Genomic DNA, 25,725 nt, shown 5'->3' with positions numbered 1-25,725 from the left:
GGACTTTGGTATCAAGATGTGAAGACTGCAGAACCGGAGACTCTGAGACATTTGATGGGATCACTGGAGACAAGGACAAGTTCATTGATTTTCAGAGGGCTTATCATGAAAACATTTGCATCATTACCTCAGACTTTAATTGTGCACTGCCAAAAAATGGCAGAAGCGAGTCAGTATTTAGTAGCTGTCAGGCGAGCTTTGTTGCACCTGGCACCACTTGTTCATATTACATTTTTTGCTGTGTCGCTAAATACTGCACTTCTGTTGCTGAGTTACGTATAATGACCTTTTTCTCTATTATGCCCGTGAGTCTGAGTGATGCTACATTTTTATTAGTTTATATTCGCTGGTACCAGACGATTTCATTGTTTTAAAAGTCTCTAGTTCTGGAGGGACTTAATTATCGCTGAATCTAATCCCCCCAGTTCGAAAAGTGTATCTTAAACTTAATAAAATCGTCGGGAAATGAAAGAAAAAAAGTAATGCGACTTGGTCGAGCTCAGTGAAATAATTATGCAATGCAGTATTGTTGTAATAGTTTGTGGATATTGAGGTTTTGCGTACTCATCTGACAATGCAGTGCTATTAAGGGGTATGAATTGACCTTCTGCAACATCATTTAATATTGAATTTCATTGTAATGAGCTTGTGTAATATCACGAGGTGCAACAATACTATTATATTACAGTAACTTGTGTATTATTAGTCGTGCAGTATCATCAGTGGATATACTGTTGCATCGTCAGGACAAGCTGTTTTATACAAACATCAGAATGTGTAACATGAAGCAAATACTGTATATTTTTAGTATCGTTCAGCATTATAACTTTGCATCACAGTGCATAATATATAACATTAGATTTAAAATGAAAATAATAATGCGTATTTTAAAGGTGAATGTAGGGAAGAGTAAAGTGATGGTCTTTGAGAGAGGTGCAGTTAGTGAATGTACAGCGAGGTTGGATGGTGAGGAATTGGAAAATGCGAGTACGTTTAAGTACTTGGGTAGTGTGATGAGTAAGGATGGAGGTTTGGAGGGTGAAGTGCTTGAAAGGGTGTTAGTGTGGTGCTGGTGCAGCAGGGAAGATAGGTTGCTGGTTCTTTGAAAGCAGTGATAAGAAACAGGGAAGTGAGCATGGAAGTGAACAAGTTACTACATGACAGTATTGTGATACCAATTCTAACGTACGGAAGTGAAGCTTGGACATTGTTGGAAGGACACAAGTCATGAGTGAGAGCAGTGGAGATGAGTTATTTAAGAGGAGCCTGTGGAGTTACATGGAGAGACAGGTTGACGAATGAGGATATAAAGAACCGTTGTGGTGTGGATGTGGATGTGATAGGAAGCGTTATGAGGAACACACTGAGGTGGTTTGGCCATGTGGAGAGGATGGAGGGTGAAAGACTGACGAAGAGAGTGTATGTGAGTGAGGTGGAGGGGGGAAGAGGGAGGGGGAGGCCGAGGATGAGATGGAGGGATGGGGTGGAGAGGTATATGAGAGAGGGGTGTGTGAGTTGGGAGCAGGGCAGTGAAATGGCGGGGGACAGGGCGACTTGGAGGCGATTTGTTTGTGGCCACCCCAAACGGGATTGAGGCGTCTGGCAATAGATAGATAGATAGATTTTAACATAACTTATAATTTTCATAAACTTTAGTTATATAGGTTCTTGCAGCATCATTAAGCAATAAAGCTTGCATCATATTAGCAAGTCACTATATATATTCTATAATGTTCATAGAACACAGGTATTCGTACAAAGGAAATCCACTGCACATTTTTCGGGATAGTCCCTGACAACTTTTACGTTATTTTTTTGCTTACCTGATTAGTGCCAGCTGCATCAACATTAATAATACTAGACACACCAGCACCACACTAACACCGTCATCCATACCAGCACCACACTAACACTATCAACCACACCAGCACCACACTAACACCATCAGCCACACCAGCACCTCACTAACACCATCAGCCACACCAGCACCACACTAACACCATCAGCCACACCAGCACCACACTAACACCATCAGCCACACCAGCACCACACTAACACCATCAACCACACCAGCACCACACTAACACCATCAGCCACACCAGCACCAAACACCGTCAGCCACACCGGCACCACACTAACACCGTCAGCCATACCAGCACCACACTAACACCATCAGCCATACCAGCACCACACTAACACCGTCAGCCACACCAGCACCACACTAACACCATCAGCCATACCAGCACCACACTAACACCGTCAGCCACACCAGCACCACACTAACACCATCAGCCACACCGGCACCACACTAACACTGTCAGCCACACCGGCACCACACTAACACCGTCAGTCACACCAGCACCACACTAACACCATCAGCCACACCAGCACCACACTAACACCGTCAGTCACACCAGCACCACATTAACGCCGTCAGCCACACAGGCACCACACTAACACCGTCAGCCACACCAGCACCACACTAACACCGTCAGCCACACCGGCACCACACTTACACCGTCAGCCACACCAGCACGGCGCCACACTCTCAAGACTTTCCAGTGGAGAGGCGATGGTGAGGCAGCAACGGGTGAGAGGGTCAGGCGGCCAGTGAGATGGCCAAGGAAAGTCTATTTAATCTGACGCAGTGGTGGCCACACTGTCTACCTCATTTCACGTATCATCGAATTAAAGTTTCGTATTTTTCCTTAAAGTTTAGTACATTGTTCATGGATGGCAAATTTTGGTTCGTGTGAAAAAGGAATAAATGTATCCTTCTTTATGTCCACCTAGAATTATGTATTTCGAGGCTATATACTGGTTTATGTTTTTATAACATTTTCAAAAGTATGACTACATAAAGCTGTCAGTTGTTATTTGCAGCTTATTCTCCCGCTGATGATAGTTGTAGAGTAATCCTTCAATGATATTTAGGGAGAATGTAATATTAGTGAGGTCTGATGTATCATAGTATCGTACTCTACTGATCACTAATTTTCTACCCTGTACAGTAAGTGTTGGATAAGTAACAAAGGATGTGTTACAGAAGTAGTTTATTAGCTTAAAACTTTCTGTATTGGCAAAATACATTGGCTATGGAAGTAAAGAATGGATTATAGTATTTGATATTGGTCAGTAGTGGTGGTGAGTTTTTTAGCATTGGAAATAGCAAGTGGGGCACAGCATTAATTAATTTAAGAGTTAACCGTGGCTTTGGTAACCTAGGAAACGTGAGTAGAAAATTTCCATAGTGAAGACGGAAAGACCAGTGACTGCACCGCCAGCCAGCACAACCAGCGTCCCCTACAGCAGTGACAGAATTAGTGGTGAAAATGACCCACATGTATATAGGGTACTTGTGAACAGTTAAATGCCATAATTATGATTGAAATGATAAAAGTAGACATGACTGAAATGATAACAACAGAAGACATGATAACAGCGGAAGACGACACGACACCCCCAGGAGGCGACAACAGAGGGGTAGATGCGGCGTATGGGGTGTCCATACCATATGGGCACAAGTCCCGGGCAGTCGCGCTCCCCTACTCCCCAGAACCGACCCATCCCGTACACCTCAGCCCGGGTGCACTACCTTCTCACCAGCCCAGCCTGCATCAGTATTGGGGTGAAGCTGAATCCTATGCTCCTTACAGCCCCACGGAGACGGCCTCAAGCCTCTCCACTAACGAGAATGCCTCAAGCCGCTCCACAAGGATTATCCGCAGAGTCGGTAGATGTCCTGAGGACAAGACACCGGCGACAGACCCCAGCCTTGCCCGCAGACAAGAGACGGCCTCTAGCCGCTCTACGCCTGCACGTCTTCCTCCCGCGTCCACCTGCTGTAGTACCAGCCTCCAGCCAGGGAGTCCACCACTGACAGCCTGGTGGTAGGGCCCTGTAGTGTCATCGGGGCTATTCTTCCTGCAGCTGGCCCCTGAGGAGGATATGTCCCTGATGGGCCCCTCCCCAGAACAATGCCGCAGCCCCCGCCCCCTCCTGATGGTGAAGCACCCCGGAACGGACCGCAGCCCCTGGGTCCCCGACAGTGCCCCCAGCTCCCCGAGCCAAGAACCACCCCACTCCAGGCCGAGGCGACGTGGATCCTCCACCCAGCGGCTCAGAAGGTGTCTGGCAGAGTTGTGTGGCCCCTACCCCACAAGCCAGACCTCTGTCTTCACCCCCAGCACCCGGGGCCTTTCATCACGCCCACGGAGAACGACCTCAACCTGCCCGGACTGTAAAGTGATTCGGGTGTGTAACAGTACGAGGATACATAGTGAAAGTGCCAACAGTGAAATCATTAAGTGACCGTGATCAGACAGTGACTAAAAGTGCAGGTGATAGAAGAAAGGCTCTGGTACCCAAAGTAGTGATATTAAGATTCAACAAACTCTCCCCGCCCCCTTTTGCACTTATGCCAACCTAGATTCCTCCCCCCCCTGTGTGTGCTAATTGCAACAAAGTCAAGTCATTGCCCCCCCCCCCAGTGATCATCACGAGGTTGGACTTACGGACTTTCATGTAACCCAGAGCCAGTGTTCCTGAACTGTAACACCCTATACTGTGAACTGCACTGTGAACTGTATCACCTTGTACTGTGAACTATACTGTGGGCTGTATCACCCTGCACTGTGAACTGTACTGTAAATTGTATCACCCTGAATCGCGAACTGTCAGTTAAGTATCCTGCGAGATACGCTCACCGCTATTCAGCAGCCCTAGAATTGATGAGTCAATAATATTGTGGCAAATCCTATTGCCCTTGTAGACCCTTAGTGAATATACTTGTAAGGTGTTGCCTTGAGTTTTTATGCCCTGTTCCTCCTATATTTGTAGTATCGCCCTGGACTTGAAAAGAACCCAGTACTAGGGCAGGCGTTCTTAGGACTGGAAGCCGCCCTAAAAACACCTAGCATAACAATGATAGGAATAATAATGATAATAATAATAATAATAATAATCATAATAATAATAATAATGATAATAATAATAAGAGTAATAATAATAATGTTTTGCTATGATGATGATTATCATTATTGGTATTATTATTATTATTTCATTAAAATATAAGAACCAATATAGCTCCCAAAGGAGCTTAACAGCATATCTTGTTTATAAATATGGGGGTTTATGTACTCATTCTTGCCCATTCACTGTGTGTGTGGGAAGGGGGCATGGTGTTAAGCATAGTATAAAAACCTTGTTATTATTTTTGTGCATCTGTTATCAGGAACGTGTACAAAATCATAACATGAGTACTGAAGCCGAGTGCATTGTTTTCATGATCTAAGCAAGAGTCTTAGTGATGTATTACAATATGATAAGGGAGGTTGGTAAGATATTATCAAAGTATTACCCAGATATTTGTGATGCCCAGTGAATCTCGAGCGACCAGTTTGGTGGGCGGGTTGAGGCACCTGGTCAAGTTGTCATTGTATAGCTTGAATAAATGATGGTACAGGCCCGACTCGATCACTGGCATCACCCTGTTAAATACAAATACAACGCTCGAATCCACTTCTTGTTTGGCTTACGTAAAACTTTAGGGGGGGGGGGGATTGGGTCCATATACATCGCTCTTCATCCACTCTATTGGGAGATTTTATGTGTGTTGCGGGAACGGCTCATTCAGCGTTATCAGTGTCTATCCAGCATCAGTCAGCGTTATCAGTGTCTATCCAGCATCAGTCAGCGTTATCAGTGTCTATCCTGCATCAGTCAGCGTTATCAGTGTCTATCCTGCATCAGTCAGCGTTATCAGTGTCTATCCTGCATCAGTCAGCGTTATCAGTGTCTATCCTGCATCAGTCAGCGTTATCAGTGTCTATCCAGCATCAGTCAGCGTTATCAGTGTCTATCCTGCATCAGTCAGCGTTATCAGTGTCAATCCTGCATCAGTCAGCGTTATCAGTGTCTATCCTGCATCAGTCAGCGTTATCAGTGTCTATCCTGCATCAGTCAGCGTTATCAGTGTCTATCCTGTATCAGTCAGCGTTATCAGTGTCTATCCTGCATCAGTCAGCGTTATCAGTGGTTATCCTGCATCAGTCAGCGTTATGAGTGTCTATCCTGCAACAGTCAGCGTTATCAGTGTCTATCCTGCATCAGTCAGCGTTATCAGTGTCAATCCTGCATCAGTCAGCGTTATCAGTGTCTATCCTGCATCAGTCAGCGTTATCAGTGTCAATCCTGCATCAGTCAGCGTTATCAGTGTCTATCCTGCATCTTTTATTCTTTTCCTCGTCCCACTACCACACTTACTCCCACACCAGCGCACAGAACTATCCCCGCAACACAGGACACCGACAAATGTGTTTCTTGTGAAGCGCTATCTATGGACCACCTTGGATATCATATGAGAGAAAAATACAGTGAGACAATCTTGTTCAATGTCCTTTTTCCAATATTTTTCTTAAAATAATCTTTGTCGTCCGATGCACAGTGATTTTCCATACAGAAAGAAAAATAACGTAAAAAGGTCCCCATCTGGAGAGAGAGAGAGAGAGAGAGAGAGAGAGAGAGAGAGCTGTGAACAGTTCTGATAAAATTCAAGAACCCTTATCATTTGGTACACACACACACACTGACACACAAATCTGCTCCTATATTCTTGATCCCCCTCTCATATCCATATAGCCATGCTTCTTGCACCAAAAACCCTAAATACTGCTCTCTCTCTCTCTCTCTCTCTCTCTCTCTCTCTCTCTCTCTCTCTCTCTCTCTCTCTAACACACACACACACACACACACACACACACACACACACACACACACACACACACACACACCTGCGACTGAGGGCTGGAATGAGCGGGCTTCCCTTTGGACCTGCAAACCCCGCCATCATGGGCAGCATCTCTTCTTGGGCAAGGTAGAAGTCACATCGTCCTGGCGGATCACATCGCATTGGTCATTAACAACATCATATCAGTTGTAGGCATGTTTCTGATGTTATTGTTTCAAGATGTATAAAATTCTGTGCATAATAAGTGTTAATAGAATCTTAAAAATCATGTACTATTGGGTATTAAACAGTAATACAGATCTAACATTATGTGTCTTGTTATGGGAAGTGATGTATTTTGTTCAAGTGAAAGAATTAAATTTGGAAAAGCTATTAATTGAAAGTGCAGTGGATTAGGCCCGATTTGGACGCTCGTCAGTTATGAATAGGGAACTCCCGCTCTCTCTCTCTCTCTCTCTCTCTCTCTCTCTCTGAAACACACACACACACACACACACACACACACACACACAACATTTCTGTACACATCTTGTTTCACGAATGAAGAAAAGTTGCAAGTTGAGTCAGGACCCCACTGCTGAATCCGGGTCTGGCTATTGTGGCAGGATTGTGGCGTGACTGACTGGCCGTATAAAGTATTATTCATTGTTTCTGAACAGCTTTCCTACTTTTGGTTTCACTTATATAAATTTTGCAGGCATTAACAAATATGACATTCTATTGCTTGTATGCACCTCTCCCACTAACAGATATTACTTTTAATATTCGTGTGTAGCTCTCCCTACTTTTGATTTTACTAATACAAGGTTTGAAGAAACTATCAAATATAAATGTTTAACATTTGTGTGCAGCTCTCCCATTCTTTGGATTTGAAAGATAATCCTTCAAGACTCTAACAGTTATTACTTTTAATGTTTGTGTGCAGCTCTCCCACCTTTTGTATTCTTTTGTTATAATCCCCCGCTCCTCAAAAAAATAAAAATAAACTAATAAATCTTACCATTTAAAGAAAAATCCTGTGCTATCATGATGGGTGCTCTCGAGTCAATGGCCGCTAAGACATGGGTGCCGCTCCTTCCTAAAGTATTCATATTGTTTACTAATTCTGGAACAGGAGCGCTCATCAAGCGACCCTCGTACTGCAGATCCGCCACCTCACGAAAGATGCCTCTTTCAGCAATCTAAAAAATATAGAATACAATCAACTTTGTGGAAAGTGGGGACGCACATCATCCACTCAATATAGTGCTATCTTCAGGTGACTCTACACTGAATGGCAAAAAATTATTTTCTGTAACCCAGGGAGCCTTTTACTTCACCGGGTGGTAACCATATCATCAAATGAAACCTGGTGGTTTAGTGGGTTACGGAGCTCGAGCTGGATGGAGCTTGTAAGAGTTTCCATCTGAGTGATGAGGATGTATTTCTCACATAATGCCATGCAGGAGCAATTGAGGCTGGTCTCCCTTGCCTTAATTAAATGTCTTGACGAAGTAGCCTTGTTCTCTGTCCCTATGCTATTCATGGGGCAAAAAGGGACTGAATGAGGAATGGATGGATTAACTTGGAATATTGTTTTTGCTACCGCCAGGAAAATCTATGTAGATTTATAGATACGTAAATATGCCACCACAATCATAACTTTTGCATCAACGTTGTCCGAACTCTGTGACAGCCAGTATTATTCATTCATTCACTTTTTCATCCATTCATCCATTCATTTATTCATCCATCCATCCATCCATTCATTCATTCATTCATTCACCCATTCATTCTTTCATTCACTCATTCATTCATCCATTCATTCAAAATATGACCATGAAGAGTTAAACCTCTTTGATGACATTACTGTATGCATGTTTTCCGCTACTTTAAAATGTGGTAATCAGGACAACTGGGACATTTTTAGATACTTGTGTTGCTGTATAATTGTTTTGTATCAGCCTACCCTCTGACCGATCTTATGACAGTGCTTTCACTAAACTATCTCTCTATTATCTATTCATCTGTCTGTCTATCTATTCATCTGTATGTCTGTTTATCTATATGTACATCTGTCTAACTATCTATCTCCATCCGTCAATCTTTCTCTTTGTACCTGCATGGCTGTCTTTCTATCTATCACCCATCCATTTAAATGTATATCTATCTCTACCTTTCTTTGTCTACCTGTCTTTCCATTCATCCATCCATCCATCCGTCTATCTATCTTTCTCTCTATCCATCCATCCATATATCAAACTTACCAAAAATGCCGTGGCCGTCGAAGTCCCCCCAGGCAGTATCAGGGTAACAGGTTTATCAATAATATCCTGAAGGGTCTGAATAGGCAGAGGTATGTATCTGACGGCCAGGAGGGACATGAGGTTGCCTGCGTAACACCGCGTCAGCACCAGAGTCATCAGCATCCACACCCCCACCACCACACGCTCCCACCACCACCAACCCGCGGGCTCCATCACGTCTGCAACGGAATAAAGCGAGAATGGCCTAAATATGCGTCATCCTACTGATTGGTTTATATGGGAGAACTGTATTTGGAATTGTTATTAATTATGGAAAAATAGCATTGCCGGGCAGACTTAATATTGTAAGGTATGATTAGGGAAGGAACAAACAAACACACACACACACACACACACACACACACACACACACACACACACGATAGTTTCTATATTTTGCAAGTTGTACTCATAGATACTGTAATAACTATCTCTTTGCATTAGGGCACATGTTAAAGCAAGAATTCCTTACCTTGCTGCAACAACACTCGGACACAGTTGGCAGCATTACTCCTAAACCTGGCCTGACTCAGAGAATTATCAAGGAGGCTGAAGGAGACCAACATCATGATGGTGAGTACTGCCATCAATGCTGCCAAGATGCTCAGCCACACTAAAGGAGTCAGAGGAAACAGAAATCCCCAGGGGTCCACCTCAGGGCTGCCACGTCGGACAATAATTCTTGTGTACCAGAATATCACGGGAACCGTAAAGTCTAGAACTTCAGCTCGCTCGGCTGTGATGTGGAACATACTCTGGCTGAGGTCCAGTTCCTGTAGAATTATACAAGTAGTAATAAGAGAGTCTGTGATGTGCTATGTGTTGAATATTAAAGTGTCTTTACTGTACATATAGTAATATTTTGTTAAATGTCCACATTTCCAATTATCTTTAGCAGTAAGACACTGGTAAAACTATGTATAATTTTGCTTGCAATGAAATGAACACCAGCAACTCAGTGCTATTGCCAGCGGAACTGCTGTTGGTTTAGATATCAGCAGAGACCAAGGGAACTCGGGTAGGCCAAGGAGAGTACAGCTTATGGTACTGAACTTTATCATATGTCCTTGCCTTACGTGTTATCATGCCAATAATGCCGTTCCACCTCCCATTGGGTAACTTGACTCCCCAAGCCCGGTCATCTGGCGTGGAATATTGGATCCTGGCAATAAAAGCACTTGTTCCAGATTTATGTTATAAATGTAACATTAATTTAAATAATTTACTGCTATTGTACTGGTATTGGTTCTAATGATAAAATATAAAAAAAGACAGATTCACCTTCATGACGAATGAGTATATTACAAAAACTTTCAGGTCAGAAAAAATAGTGCTATTTACGTAAATTAAGCTAGACTGCAGAGTGATTCAATGAAGTTATGTTGATAAAACTGTCACCATGCACTAAATTGTTTTACTTTCCCTGATACTATAACTGATTATAATACCTAAATTGAATTTTAAAACATCAGTAAATTTATGTATATTTACGTGAAATTCATGTGTGTTGAGATGGCCTGAAGAAAAGAAACCTCTGGATCTAATATAACAACACTTTTGCCTTCGGGAGCATCAGGGTCGTTCACCACTTCCCTCTTAGTGGTGGGGAACTCTATGTATCCCAACCGCAGCCTCGGCCTACTGCTCAGTCTGGGGACAAACACACGCTTACTGACAGTTTCAAATAATTAACAACCGTTAACATTCAGTAAGATGCAAGTAATAGGGATATAGATACTGTATACTGTTAAGAGGGATGCAAAATGCTCTTGTGAAGTATGTTAATTTCACATTACTGTAACATGCAACAGACTATAAACTTTTAATTTTTACTTTAACTTGGCCTAAAACTACTGCCGCTTGATCTTAAATACCGAGTTGTAACGAGAGAGTAACACTAGAAGATGGTGCTACTCAAGAGAAATTGTGATGTAAAGGGCGTAAACCCGTAGTAATCTTTTATTTCACTCAGTTACATGGAATATGCTACAAAAGGACGAAAATCTGGTCCAAGATAAGGCAAAATGAGTATAGTAAATAACCTGTAGAACTTGTCAGGGAAGAGTGGGTAGGCTGAGGTGAGGACAAGACCATGATGTTCCGTCCACGTGGCCACTCTGACAGACTGAGACCCAGGAGCACTGAAGGGAATCTCGACGTACACACTGTGACGGAGAAAGACGAGGACAGACTAAGCAGACAAAGTGAGTCAAGGTGGGAAAATAAGAAGCATTAGGGAAACGCATGAGAAGTATTAGGGAAACGCATTATAGTGGCAAGTGAAAAGGGAGAACAGAATATGCAGACACAGTGAATCAAGATAATTGTTCAAGTTGGGAAAAATGAAAGTTGTTTAGAAACCGTCTTATGTGGACAAGTCTTCATTGGTGCTATGCTACATTATATCTCTAACGAGCTTTATCACCCTTAATAAGTTTGGTACAGTGAAAATTAATCTTGGACAGTACCTACTGAGGCTTGTCTTCATTAGGGATTTTCCTGGTAACTGTCCACATTCCTGCTTGTTTAACAAAACTACAAGTGACCGATTCAGAGGAGAGATTGAGACAGTTGGTAGAGGAGTTTGGAAGGGTGTGTGAAAGGAGGAATTTGAAAGTAAATGAGAATAAGAGTAAAGTGATGAAGTGTACGAGGTTGATAGATGGTAGGGGGATGAATATAGTTTTGAATGGTGAGTTGCTTGAGGAGGTAGATTGTTTTAAATATCTAGGGTCACATGTTGCTGTGGATGGAAGAATAGATGCAGAAGTGAAGTTTAGAATAAATGAAGTAGGAAAGGTGCTGGGAGGAATGAAAAAAGTGTTTAAATGTCGTTCGCTTAGAATGGATGTAAAGAGAAGGCTGTATGAGGGTGTTGTGGTACCGACTGCATTATATGGGGCTGAAACATGGAATATGGGTGTTGCAGAGAGGAAAAGTTTGAATGTAATGGAGATGAGGTGTCTGAGGAGTATGTGTGGAGTGACGCGTATGGATCGGGTGCGAAATGATGAAGTGCGAAGGAGAACTGGAGTTGTTCAGGAGATGGCTGGTAGAGTTGAGCAGAGGGTGTTGCGATGGTTTGGGCATATGGAGAGAATGGATAATGAGCGATTGGTGAAAAAGATAACTAGATCTGATGTGAGAGGTGTAAGGCTGAGAGGAAGACCACGAATAGGATGGATGGATAGTGTGAAGAGAGCGCTGGATGCGAGAGGGATGTCTGTTGAGCAAGGAAGAGTGGCTGTGCGTGACAGAAATAAATGGAGAGAAATTGTGAATAAATAAGTGATGACGCAGCCCTGAGGGGATATTCTCCCGCTTTTGGTCTGATCAGCTAGTCAGGTCAGGTGCGGGTAAGGGGATGGGTATGTTATGATGTGGCAGGGGTAAACCAGTTCTGCTGTCGGGCCCTGCTGCGGATGTCACTGATTGCATTGCGCAGTTGACCCTTGTGCGGTGTGGTGCGGTGAGGATCTGTCCGTTCTCCCCTTTGGGGCTAAGATGTGAATGAATGTGTTTAAATGGATGAGTAAATGGAGAGTGTGTCGTCCTGTCTCGGCTACCTCCCTTTCCTTGGGGGAAGCAGCCTAGGTATATAGATAGATAGATAGACAAGTAACTAAACTAAATTACAGAGAAATTACAGAAGGCAACGTAAATAAGAGCATAATGGAAGAAAGACTGGGAAGGTATGAATTAGAGCAGATGGAAAGGGTGGAAGACATATGTAAGATATTCACGGAAGAGATAGGTGCAGCGTGTGAGGTGGTCTGTGAAGTGAGGAGATGCAGGGGTGTGCAAGGGACAGCATGGTGGAATGATGAGGTGAAACGAGCTGTGGAACAAAAGAAGGCATATAGTGAATGGCTAGCGAGTAGGGGTAGGGGAGAAGATGAGAGTGAGAAGAGAGAGGTGTATGTGAGCAGGAGAAGGAAGGTGAAGAGATTGGTGAAGGAGACTAAGAAGAAAGTGGATGAAGAGTTTGGGAGGAATTTGAGTGTGCAATGGAACGAAAGTAAGAAATAGTTTTGGAAGGAGGTAAAGAAAGTAAGGCAGTGTGAAAGGGGTAATAGTAGGGGAGTGAAAGATAGGAATAATACATTGTTGGTGGAGAAGAGAGAGAAATTGAGGAGATGGATGGAGCACTTTGAGGATTTGATGAATGTAGAGAGTAAGAGCCGTGCGAGTATAAGTGGTTGGGGAATGGCTGGGAGAAGGAGAGATGAGAGGAGGAAGGAAGAGATCAGTAGGGCGGAAATAGTGGAAGCAACGAAGAAGCTCAAGATGGGAAAAGCCCCAGGAATTGATGGAGTGTGTGGTGAAATGCTAAGGTATGGGGGTGAGATTGTAGTGCAATGGATATGCAAGTTATGTAGATTGGCTTCGGAAGAGGGAAGGGTTCCGAAGGACTGGAAATCAGGTATAATTGTTCCTTTATACAAAGGAAAAGGGGAGAGAGAAGTATGTGGTAACCATAGGAATATTTGCCTTCTTAGTGTGACTGGAAAAATATATGGTAGAATACTCATTGATAGGGTTAGGCATATAACAGAGGAGCTAGTTGGAGAAGAACAAGGGGGATTTAGGAAGGGAAAAAGGTGTGTAGATCAGATATTTGTTCTAAGATGTTTAGTGGAGAAGTATCTAGAGAAAGGAAAAAACAGTGTATGCTGCCTTCATGGACTTGGAGAAAGCTTATGACAGAATAGATAGACAAGGTATGTGGAAGGTACTGAGAATATATGGAGTGGAGGGGAAATTGTTGAGTGCTGCAAAGAGTATGTACGAAGGAGCTAGGGCTACAGTGCGAGTGGTTGGTGAGCTGAGTGAGTTCTTTTACCTCAGTGTGGGACTGAAAAAGGGTTGTGTGATGTCTCCATGGCTGTTTAATAAATACATGGATGGGGTTGTCAAGGAGGTGCAAGGTACTGCAGTGGATGTGGGGCTGGCTCTAATGAATGAGGGTGAGATTTAGAAGATTCCGGTGATGTTGTTTGCTGATGATACAGTATTGCTGAGTGAAGATGGATGGGAGTTGCAATGTTTGGGGAAGGAATTTGGGACAGTGTGTAGGAAGAGGAATCTGAAAGTTAATGTAAACAAGAGTAATGTTATGGCGTTTGAGAGGAATGAAGTCACAATGCACGGTGAGGTTGGATGGCGAGTTATGGAGAATGTGAGTGCATACAAGTACTTGGGTAGTGTGATGAGCAAGAATGGAACTTTGGGGGATGAAGTGCGTGAAAGAGTACAGCAGGGAAGGAAGGTTGTTAGTTCACTGAAAGCAGTGATGAGAAATAGGGAGGTGAGTATGGATGTTAAGAAGTCACTGCATGATAGTATTGTGATCCCTACCCTGATGTATGGAAGCAAGGCATGGACCTTGCAAGAGGGGAACAAGTCAAGAGTGAGAGCAGTGGAAATGAGCTACTTGAGAGGAGCATGTAGAGTGACATGGAGGGACAGGTTGACGAATGAAGAAGTGAAAGAACGTTGTGGGGTGGATGTGGATGTGGCTGAGAAGATTAGGAGAAATACACTGAGGTGGTTTGGACATGTGGAGAGAATGGAAAATGAACGACTGACTAAGAGGGTGTATGTAGGTGAGGTGGAGGGAGGGAGAGGGAAGGGAAGACCAAGGATGAGGTGGAGGGATGGAGTTGAGAGGTATATGATGGAGGGGGGAGTGAGTTGGGGAAGGGTAGCCAAATGGTGGGTGACAGAGCGACTTGGAGGCGTTTTGTCTGCGGCCACCGTTTGCGGGATTAGGGCGTCGGGCTATAGACAGAAAGATAGAACATATCTTGAAGACTTATTGTACAACTAAATATTCTACCTGACCCCCCAGAAATAATGAGGACAAAAGGGGTTGTTAATATCCATGTATAACAGGCAACCATTAACCATATAAGCTGCGAAGCAGAGGAAATCGTCATGGAGTTTGTCATGGCGAGTATGGTGCGGATGTGGGTAAGACGGTGGAGGTGGAGGCAGGTGAGGACGAGGAGCCTCGTCGACCACACCAGGAAGCTGCGCTTTAGGGACCACTCGGCGAAGGCGGCGAGGAAGGCTGGGTCGTTACTCACCACCACCACCGTCACGGACCAGGACACCTGCCGCAGCTGCTGTCGCAACCAGGGTGCAGGTTTGAGGAAAAATCTACCACCATTATTGGTATCCTGAATGCTCAGTTCTTTATTTTGTTGATAAGAAAGCTACAACATTCTATACCTACCTGGCGAGCCTGTTCGACAGCCTGGGAGAGATGGGCCTCCGTCATGTTAGTATTCTCGCTATGCACTGCAACTTCAAATACTCCGACACCCCATGGCGCATCCACCTCGCTTACACTGGGAAACTATAAGACCATTTCATATAATTACCAATTTTTTTTCCACGGGTTATTTGAATTTTACCATATTCGCCGACCCTTCGTCATACTACATAGCAGCTGTGTTTACATCAGAACTGCAGCTAAACAGTAATATAATGCAAGTGACAATTTCAGCTCATGGGTACTAGTTGTGAGTCCCTTCAGATACACGAAATGCTGGGTGTATAACAATAACAAACATATGGTGTACTGTGACAGACTTTCAGGTTTGCCCCAGAATGAAACATCGTAATGAAGCATGGATGATTTATCAGGAGTCCCACCATCATTATATAGACTTTTGCAAGTGAAGGAGTGGCGTGTTCTGACTTCAAGAAGATTTATGGGGAAGAGTGCTGCCCTATTTTATCCATGCCTTGCTTCCTATAATTCATTCCAGTGTTTCTTCTGCAGTTCATCAGATCTGCATATTGTTGGTTAGGGTACTTTAAAAACAAATCTAAATAACAGCATGATGGAGACTGTAAGAGTCGTTATGTACTGCAAAGCACTGATAAAATAGGATTCCTCGTTTCTCCTCGCTGATTAAGTCTTCAAACTATAAAATACGTTGGTGCAAACCGCAGCCACGCTTTTGCTGTAACTTTAATATCACATTTGTCCCTAGGAAGGAATGAGAGGATATAAAAAAGGGAGTGAAGGTGAAAGGGAGGGAGGGCTGTGAAAGGTACTAAAATTTTCTGAACCAACAAATGGAGAGTTTTATTACAAAATCTGGCACACTCAGAAGACTCTAATGATTTTAAGATATATTTCAAACTACTGATGACAGTACAATACCTGAGACATATTTTACTGCATACATTCCAAACTGACTCTATTGAAATAGTGCCACATTTGTTTATATTCCCAGCTGATATTTGTGTTCAGTTTTTGTCAGATTTCTTATATCCCTCTCCTTTTGCAATTCCTAGTTCATTCACCTTAGGTTTTATTATTTATGTTCTATTTTCTTTACAATATGACAGTAATACCAGTAGAATATCTAAGAAAAACATGCTATTTTTATTTATTTAAATATTTTATCATTCATTACAAGCCCCAGCACTCTGGGGAACGTTGTCGCTGAAGGCCAAGCAGGAAGAGTACATAAGAGCAAAAGGATACAGTGACACATACTTGGGGCAAAAGCTACAAAGAACGTAAATTCTGATAATACTTTCACCCTAAATGAGAGGGATAGAAAACAGGTCAGTAAACAGTAGACAGTAAACATTTCCTGGCCATCATAAAGTGTACACCCGAAGAATAGCATTTGGGTCTGTTAAACCCATTGCCCTTCTTCATGTATGGTAAGTCATGAAGAGTGATGCTTAGATCCATCTGTATGGATGGAGGAATAGCATTTATGAATAGGTGTACTGGTATGTACGGAAGTGAGATACTGTGGGTAGGAATAGCTTACCGAAAAGTGAGCAGGCGTGATGAGAATAATACAAGATTCTTCTTGCGGTGCAGCTTCAAGAACAGCATTAAGCACTTTCACTTGCAATGTTGCTTCAGATGATTCAACTGTGATGTTAAAAATGGGAGAACAAGGCGAAAAATCAGTGTAGAAACCGAGGACAAAAGAACTTGTACAAATCTTTAATTGTTTTGAATATATGAAAAAAATGAAAAAAATCAGAATTGCAATCCTGCTCAGTGAGTGTTTGAGGTTATGAGAGAAGAGGGACACTGTTGTACTCCTTGTGAATAATACTTTTTAAAATAGTTTTCCTGAACCTTCTTTACTTATGACACTTTACTTTCTATTTTCCCTTTTCTGTAGAAAACTTTTTCATTTAAAATTGATTTTGTTAGTCAACATTTTATAACTTTTTGATTTTACATAACACTTTCATGTAAAAATATTGGCTGATGATGACAGACTTTCTAGATTCATCCCCCATAAATACTTGTACAAACGTTGGTTCTTCTAATTGTATTATAAGATTCCTTAACCCCTTAACCATGATGCTTGGGAGCAAGGGATCATACCACAGGGCGTCACTTTTGTGATTCTGTGTTATTTTGAATTCGCCCGGGCTTTCAAGTGGTGGCTTGTATCATCTATCAGTACTGCCAATGTCCAACACTAGTCAGCACTCCTAATCTCATCTGTACTCCCATCCATTGTTGACAATTTAGCCATTTCTCCCCGTTCTTGACTCCCCTCCCTACCTCCCCTCCATTACCCTCTCCTCTCGCCTGCCCTGCCATGCTGCATTAAGTAAATCTTCCCCGGAATTTTCAACTGATTTCATCCATTGAAATAAGCCCTATGCCATATTCTTATACCAAATAATATATACAAAAAAGAAGTAAGGTAAGTGATAGTGCCATACACCTGGAATTGGCTAATTATCACCTGACAACACCTCATGTGCACTCGTTCGCTTATTTTCCCTATTTAGTTCCCCTTGAAATATGCAGTACAATTTATTCTCGTAATAAAAATATATATAAGAAAAGGAAGGGAGAAGCCTAAGTGATATTTACATTCACATGGAACTACCTAATTAATTATGTATTGTCTAAATTTCCTGTCAATCATTTCTTAGTGTATATATTAGTAGCTGGCACCACGCTGACATTGGCAGTGTTACACTCCCCCTAGGCCACTACAGCATTCAGTTTACTGTCGTCTTTCTAGGAGAAACCACGTCGGATTCGCGCCTGTCCAATTCCGCCGCTTTTTAGCCCCATGCAAAGGGCCCTGTGACCTCTACCCCTACTAAACCTCGTGTGGAAAGGGATAAAGGGCTAAGTGACTGCTGTGGAACGTGAACTGGCTAATTTATCAATGAAAATGATGAACAGTGACTACGATCTTTCTAGTGAGTAAAACAGTGCAAGTGGATATGTAAATATGTAAATAATGTGAAAACAGCAAGTGAAAGCAATAAATGTAAATATAAGTGAGCAGTGGAAAATAGTTTTATAAGTTACTGCAAGTGACAGTGCATAACACAGTGTTAATAAAATAGAAATGTAAATGATGTAAATAAAATAGAGAATGTAAATAGAAAAGTAAATGAGTAGTAATATAAGAATACGAGTATATACCCTAGGAGTAATGAAAGTGAAAGTTTCACTCTAGCATGTATGAATACTGGGAGTTATGAAAGTGGAAGTGAAAGTGACAGATTCGCTCTCAACGCTATACAGGACGAGAAAGTGAATGCTACGTATTTTACTGAAAGAGAAATTGAATGCCTACAGTGACAATAAACTACTATTACTGAAGAAAACTTATGGATAAAGACTGCAGATATATATAAGTGTTATATGGTAATAGAAATATAAAGTGTGAGTGTTTTTATGAATAATAAATGACAGAATACCAGCGGCGAACGAGTGCAAGTGGGAAGGTCATACGAGCTCGTAATTTTCATTGCTTTCACAGTGTTTTTTTTTTGGGGGGAGTATGGATTCCAAACTATTTGGAAATCATTGAATAGTGTTTCTAGTGATAATATCAGGCTGTGGTAATCATATTACGAGGTGTCGGGAAGTGTAAAGTGGAGACCTCGTAACCCAACTTTCGTTGAATTAAACAGTCAACCAATCAGTCAGTTAGTATGTATCTATTTGTCTGTTTGTTTTTGTCTATATAGCCTACATGCAAGAAGTGAAACTTTTAAATTTCTTTCCCTGATCTTATTGCATCATCACTGTTTTATGATAATGTATAATTAAAAGCAGTGTACTATGACTACGTGAATTTATTTTTTGTAAATAATCTATGTTATGAATATATTCTTTATACAACATATAAATTACTTAAGATAGTTAATTATCTCTGACGTTGACGCAGAATAGGTTCATGCGTGCAGACTTTGATTAATGTTTAAAGATGGTCTGGTGGTGAAGGATTTACACTGAATTCATTATAACCCCACATGTGGATCTAGTCTGTAATTTCTTTGTTGTCAGGGTGGTGCAGCCTTGAGTGGCCTTACATCTGTCTTGAGCCGATTAGGTTAAAGTGGATGGTCAATAGGATAAAGATTCCACACATGGTATCTATCAGTATCTCTCCATATATCTTCCCATCGGTGTGTGTGTGTGTGTGTGTGTGTGTGTGTGTGTGTGTGTGTGTGTGTGTGTGTGTGTGTGTGTACTGTGAAACTTGTGTGAATAATCTAGTTTACAGGAAGCAATAGTTATCATTCGAGGATTACTATAACGGACGGTAACTGCACAGACTTTAGTATTTACCTGCATTTGTATGGAAGCCATAAGACGCCAAGAACAGAGTTGTTTCCAGCAAAACCACCTTCGCTTTTGCAGCCACCCTCATCGCTGTCTCAGATTTGTGGGGAGAGAATATTATACCATTAAACCTGTGCACCAGCTAATCATATACAGCATTGTTTACTTACGCTGTGTTATCCTATGTAATCGGTAAAAGCTAACTCTCATGCCGGGTTCGCTGCTGCGGCTGCTGCTGCTGCTCTGTCTGTCTGTCTGTCTGTCTCTGTCTGTCTGTCTGTCTGTCTCTCTCTCTCTCTCTCTTTGTCTCCTGATGGCTAGTACTTACAATATTCTGGATTATTAAAATTTCTTTACTCTTCTGTGTTATACTGAATTAGACTGATACAAACATCTATCAGTTAAATTATTATTATCTCCGCCAAGGAGGTTATTTTTTGGCTAGCGTTGGTTTGCTTATTTGTCTGTTAGTAGGATTACTCAAAAAAGTGACGAACGGATTATGCTGATTTTTTTTTTTTTTGGGGGGAGGGGGGGAGCGGAAGGGTATGGCCTAAGGAACAATCCAGTAGATTTTGGTAGTGATCCGGATCATCATCTTGATCCAGGAATTTCTTGAATGATTCTTTACCATTGCATGATAGTGCCAGTTTCCACACTTTTGCTTTTAACTCGATAAATAATGCCTACAATGCTTGCACAAAAAATACGAGATAACATCTCCATGAGATCTACCACACATTCCGCCCTGGCAGAGGTTTGCAGTCTCAGATTGCCCTTTTTATTAATCTGTTACAAGCGAAGGCGAAATATTATTGGTGTTCATTCTAGTTTAAGTAAAGGTCGTGGGAATATAATGGTCCAATAAATACATTACTTTGATTCTAACCTCTTCATGGAAGTGTATTCAAATAAAGATGTTCAGTCCCAAAATGTAGGCATGTAGAATATTTCTCTTATCTTGGTTGTGGTTAAAAATTGCAAGCAGCATAAAAAATCGTTATTATACTGAAGGTGTAGCAATGATAATAACAGGGCATGCATAGGACCACAAGAATAGGAAGAATTATACATATACAGATCCCTTCGTTTTCATTCATTTTATCATCATCATCATCTTTATCATTTTCATCAACCTCTTTCACTTTGCCACAGGGCAAGGGTATCTCCTACTTTGATGAATTTATAAGCTGTGCCAGATTTAAACATCGATAGGCTAATACATTTTCCTCACTGAGAGATTTGTGGTTTCCTTATTTCAGTAAATTACATCTCACAGTAATTTGGAGGAAGAGGATGATTGAGTTATTCCATTATTTCAGTCTTGTTGACCCCAGCCAGTGACATGCTAATATATTTACCTGTTTTTCTGTGGAAGCAATCAGGTCCTTACATAAATCAGAATGTTCTTTCTTTTTTTAATTAGGATATATATATATATATATATATATATATATATATATATATATATATATATATATATATATATATATAATACAGTGGCGGCGGAAGCACATGAAACCTGGGGGAGCTGAAGGGACGATCTCTGGAATGGCGAAATCTGTCTTAGGGGTGGGAGGGCAGGGGGTTCGTTTTTTTCTTTTCAAGCTTTTTCTAACAATTTGCCCTGTACGGTGCATCTGGCGCATTTAAGTTAATAAATTATGAAGTTCAGAAGGTTGTTATATCTTGCGTTTTGTAATAATATTCAATGTAATATCAAAATTGAATATTATGAACATAAATTTCAGTAACTGTATCAGTCAGTTTGCAAATAATCACCAACAGACAAGTTTTCATATAGGTTAAAACGAAAAATGATAAAAAAATATCACAAATATCAATAAAGCAAGTGGCGAGATAGATGGGAAAGAAAACACACTTCTCTGTATCTATTTGTACTGTATGTATGTATTTCAACAAAAATGGAAACAAGCAAACCATATAAACAAAACACTTTGCCAGGGCATTTATAGCCACCCTGGCTTGCACAACCCTACTTTCTAACGAGTATACTTACGTTTGCACATACCACTAGAATACCGTAAGCCACAACATAAGTAGGATTTAGTAAATCTTAAGCAGCTACATCAACATATAGGCCTCATACAACATTCAACTAAATCAGCATCCCATAGTTTTGCAGAAACCGGGATTTATATGTATTTGCCAAAAAAAACATTTTACGTCTGTCATTAGCATCGACAAAATCTCTGGTTACAGACACCAAGTCTGTCCTAGCTTCATGGCAATGTAGAAGTCTGACATTATTCAATCATTTCTGAGTCATTTTGACCTAAGATATGTCTTCACCCTGCGTAGGGAAGAAAATGATCCTTCAGATGTTGCTATTGTGACTTGTACGGTCATGGACAGTTTCATCAGCTTGGCCACTTCTGAAAACATGCCAAGCCCAACTGGAGAGGTTTTCATGATATCCAAAACTGTACGAACATATGTACCTTTCGTCAATGATTGCAGCTAGTTTTTTTTTTTTTTTTTTTTTTTTTTATCCTGTACAAGTTCTGGGAACATGCTGAGTTGTCTTTCCAATTTCCTCAAATCTGTATCTCTTATAGAATTTCAGTATTTCATTGTTCAGGTATAGTGATCCATTTCCATCCCAGTTTGCTGCATTAAACAAGAGACTCTCGACTTCTTTAGGAATTTTCAGTGATGTCTGATGAAATCGATATGAGAGCTCCTGATCCACCAAGTCAATGACTTCATAGTAGAATGATATCCTCACCATCCAACCTCACTGTACATTCTGTGACCTAATTCCTCTCAAATACCATAACTTTACTCTTAGTTACATTAACTTTCAAATTCCTCTTCATATATATTCTCCCAAACTCATTCACTAAACTTTGCAGCTTCCACTCATCTTCACTCAACAACACAGTATCATCAGAGAACAGCAACACTAGAAGCTTCCACACCTCACCCTCATTCATTAGAGCCGTCCCAACATCCACTGCTCTACTTTGCACCTCCTTTAACACTCCGTCCATGTATATTAAACAGCCAAGGAGACATAACACATCCCTGTTTCAGTCCTACAGTTAGATCAAAAACTCACTCAGCTCACCATCCACTCGCGCTGCAACCCTAATTCCCTCATATACACTTTTCACGGTACTCAGGAGCTTCCCATCCAGTCCATATATTTTTAGTACCTTCCACATATTCTTCCTATCTATCATATGCTTTCTCCAAATCCATGAAGGCAGCATATACCTTATTTCCCTCCTCTGGATTCTTATCCACTGAATATCTCAGTACAAAGATCTGATCTACACACCTCTTTCCCATCCCAAATCCCCCTTGTTCTTCTCCAACTAATTCTTATGTTATACACCTAACACTATCAATTAGTATTTGCCATATATATTTCCACAATCACACTTAAAAGACAGATACTCTTATGATTACCACACACTTCTCTCTCCCCCCCTTTCCTTTGTATAAAAGCACAATTATACCTGATTCTCAGTCTCCTGGAACTCTTCCTTCCTCCCACGCCAATCTACATAACTTCCATATCCATTCCACAACAATCTCACCTCCATATTTCAGCATTTCACCACACACTCCATCACTTCCTGGGGACTTCTCCGGCTTGATCTTCTTCATTGCTTCATGTGGACATCATTGCATGAATTTGTAGTGGAGTTCATCATTATTTGTTTATGAAATATTCAAGAAATGAATAACAAACATTTGACTGTGGCAAAGAACAGGAAATAATTATAATGTACAGCATTAACCCTTTACCCATCACATTTATGGCCTCGCAGCTGTCATTTTGGATATGAGTTTCTGTATTTGTGTCACTCTGAAGATCACTACCAGTTGTACCTAACTTATGATGAAGAACAGCCTTGGTAATTCCAGACGTTCCAGCAACAGGATTGGACACACCACCATCATCTAGAAAAGCACCCATACACTCTCGTTTGGCAGGACACAAACATTGGTTCATACTGTATTTCATTTTCCAGTATCTGTCTTAATTTTCCTTTTCTCAGAATATTACTCCTGTTTCCCATCCAAAGATCTGATAGATACAGAAGACATGGCTAGGCCCTGACACGGACTGATTCATAGATATGAAACATTTTCAATGTAGTTTTGTCAAAGCCTTCCATGTATTAAAATGGAATTATCTTTTACTTACCAGTTGCTTCATCAGAGGAACGCTTAGCTGCCTTCAGAAAAGCCTCAAATGAATTCAATTGCCGTTTCATTATGAGAGTAAACACATGAATCAACACTCGTTGGTTGCCGCATGTGGGATGCAGGGCTGGCAGACGGCTCCAAAAGGGTGTGCATCTGAAATCCTCCAACTCGCCAAATGACAGGTCGAACATATTCCCAGGATGTTTGAAATGTCCATTTCTCTTTGTTAAATGTCTACATTGTTTTGAGAAACTGTGAATCAAGGTAAGATGTGTTTACAGCTGAAGCTTCATGCTGAAGTTTACATAAAACTATTTCCTATATTTCTAAGGCTCCCTACTTTATACCACGCCACCAACCCCAGAATCTGGGGGGGGGGGGTTAGACACTTCCGCCCCCCCCCTCAATGTTGAAGCCTGGGGAAGCTGGTGCCCCTCCTGCCTCCCCCCCCCCCTTGTTCCGCCGTCTCTGATTTTATATATATATATATATATATATATATATATATATATATATATATATATATATATATATAATCCAATCCTAGATTGCCCCATGAGGAGCGTAGGAGCCCAGGGCTAAGCAAGTTCGTCCTTACATTTAAGATCAGAGTGATAAACTGTATATATATATATATATATATATATAGACAGATATAGATATATACATAGATTGATATATAGATAGATAGATAGGTAGATATTATGCAAAATATCCTATTAAAGAAAGACAGAAGCCTGTCAAATAAATTATCACTTCCAATGCTACAATGCATACTTATAAGTCAAACACCTCCACAGAAATATGTGGAAAAAGTTCACGCAATAAATCCCATATGTCTAAAAGGAGAATCCTTAGAATTAGATTTTCCCAATTCATTCTGTGAGAAAAATGTCGATGCTCTTACACTGAAGGAATTAAATCATATATGAAACAGTTCTGTATATTACAGTCGCACACATTATCGAATAATCATAATAACTATTTAGTCTTGTTTTGTGTAGTAGCCTAACGCTTTCGGGATCTGACATACCTGCGAGGTGTTTCATTTCCCTTGACGTGCAATTTTATTTCAGATACGGAAATGCCAAAATTGCACTTCATTGGGTTCTTTGAACAGTTTGTCGTCGATTTACTTAAAATTTTGTTCTTTTTTGTCTCGCTACGTTCCTGAGTGATAAGAGACAGTCAAGATTGGCTGGCAACTATACTTTTTTACCCTAACTTGGCGTAAATTTTCCATCTGTCTACCTTGAATACTGAGTTGTGAGAATAGACTGAGACTAGAATATGACGCTAGTCACAAAGAAGTTCTGTGAAAAATAAGTAGAACGCAGCATTGTCTCTTTCTGTCAGAGCTACGTGAAATAAGCTTCAAAAGGAAACAAATCTTGGCCAAGCTGGAGTAAAAGCAGTATAACTGAGAAACAATGCACCAGGTGACAGTGTCCTGAGAGCATTGCCTTTTTGCTGGCTCCAGACTGTGAGAGGAACTGATCCGTAAAATAATCTTGGGCTAGTACAGAGACTTCAAATATCGGATTTTCTCTTTAATGATACCTGTAGATAGATGGATAATTGGATATGCTTAAAGGCTGGGGATAAGGGTAACTTCCCAAAGGGTAAAGCTGCTGTATCTTATTCAATCCACTGTTCCAAGTCGGATGAAGCGAGAAGCAAGAATTTGTTACAGAACGCTCTACCGCTGAGATGAAAGGATGGTAAAGGCTGAGTCTGATCTTGCCTGACCGTAGGTCCCCATCTTTCTGCCAGCGTCTGACCCACCTGCGCACTGTGGTGGCACTGGAACCTGTCTGTTCCGCAACCGCTCGCAGTGACAGACCCCACTCCCACAGCCACACGAACCTCATGCGTTCTGCCGGGCTAGTTTTTCTAAGTGAACGTCGACGCTTCAT

At 41.4% G+C, this 25,725-nt stretch overlaps 1 protein-coding gene across 1 annotated transcript; it reads right to left on the bottom strand.

Annotated features, from left to right (window-relative positions):
• Positions 1 to 5,347: 5,347 nt before the first annotated feature.
• LOC145399702 (uncharacterized) lies at positions 5,348 to 25,725 on the bottom strand. The gene is made up of 7 exons (XM_080272248.1): positions 25,595 to 25,725; positions 10,566 to 10,683; positions 9,506 to 9,806; positions 8,995 to 9,119; positions 7,749 to 7,929; positions 6,792 to 6,891; positions 5,348 to 5,489 (listed from the first exon to the last, which is right to left on the bottom strand). Exons 1-7 carry the CDS (start codon positions 25,723 to 25,725, stop codon positions 5,348 to 5,350), a joined length of 1,098 nt encoding a protein of 365 aa, XP_080128374.1.

This window comes from Coenobita brevimanus, chromosome 50, assembly GCF_032717465.1.
Source record: "Coenobita brevimanus isolate Jiangsu-jjx chromosome 50, ASM3271746v2, whole genome shotgun sequence".
NCBI classification, from domain to species: domain Eukaryota; kingdom Metazoa; phylum Arthropoda; class Malacostraca; order Decapoda; family Coenobitidae; genus Coenobita; species Coenobita brevimanus.
This window is presented reverse-complemented; position numbering and strand designations above follow the sequence as displayed.

Excerpts from the sequence above, each read along its gene's own strand:
- LOC145399702 (XM_080272248.1), bottom strand. The coding sequence starts at position 25,725 with ATGAAGCGTCGACGTTCACTTAGAAAAACTAGCCCGGCAGAACGCATG. Across the intron at positions 9,120-9,505 it reads CCGAGTGTTGTTGCAGCAAG|GCAACCTCATGTCCCTCCTG; the intron begins GTAAGGAATTCT and ends GGTGTTACGCAG. Across the intron at positions 7,930-8,994 it reads CGACGGCCACGGCATTTTTG|ATTGCTGAAAGAGGCATCTT; the intron begins GTAAGTTTGATA and ends TATATTTTTTAG.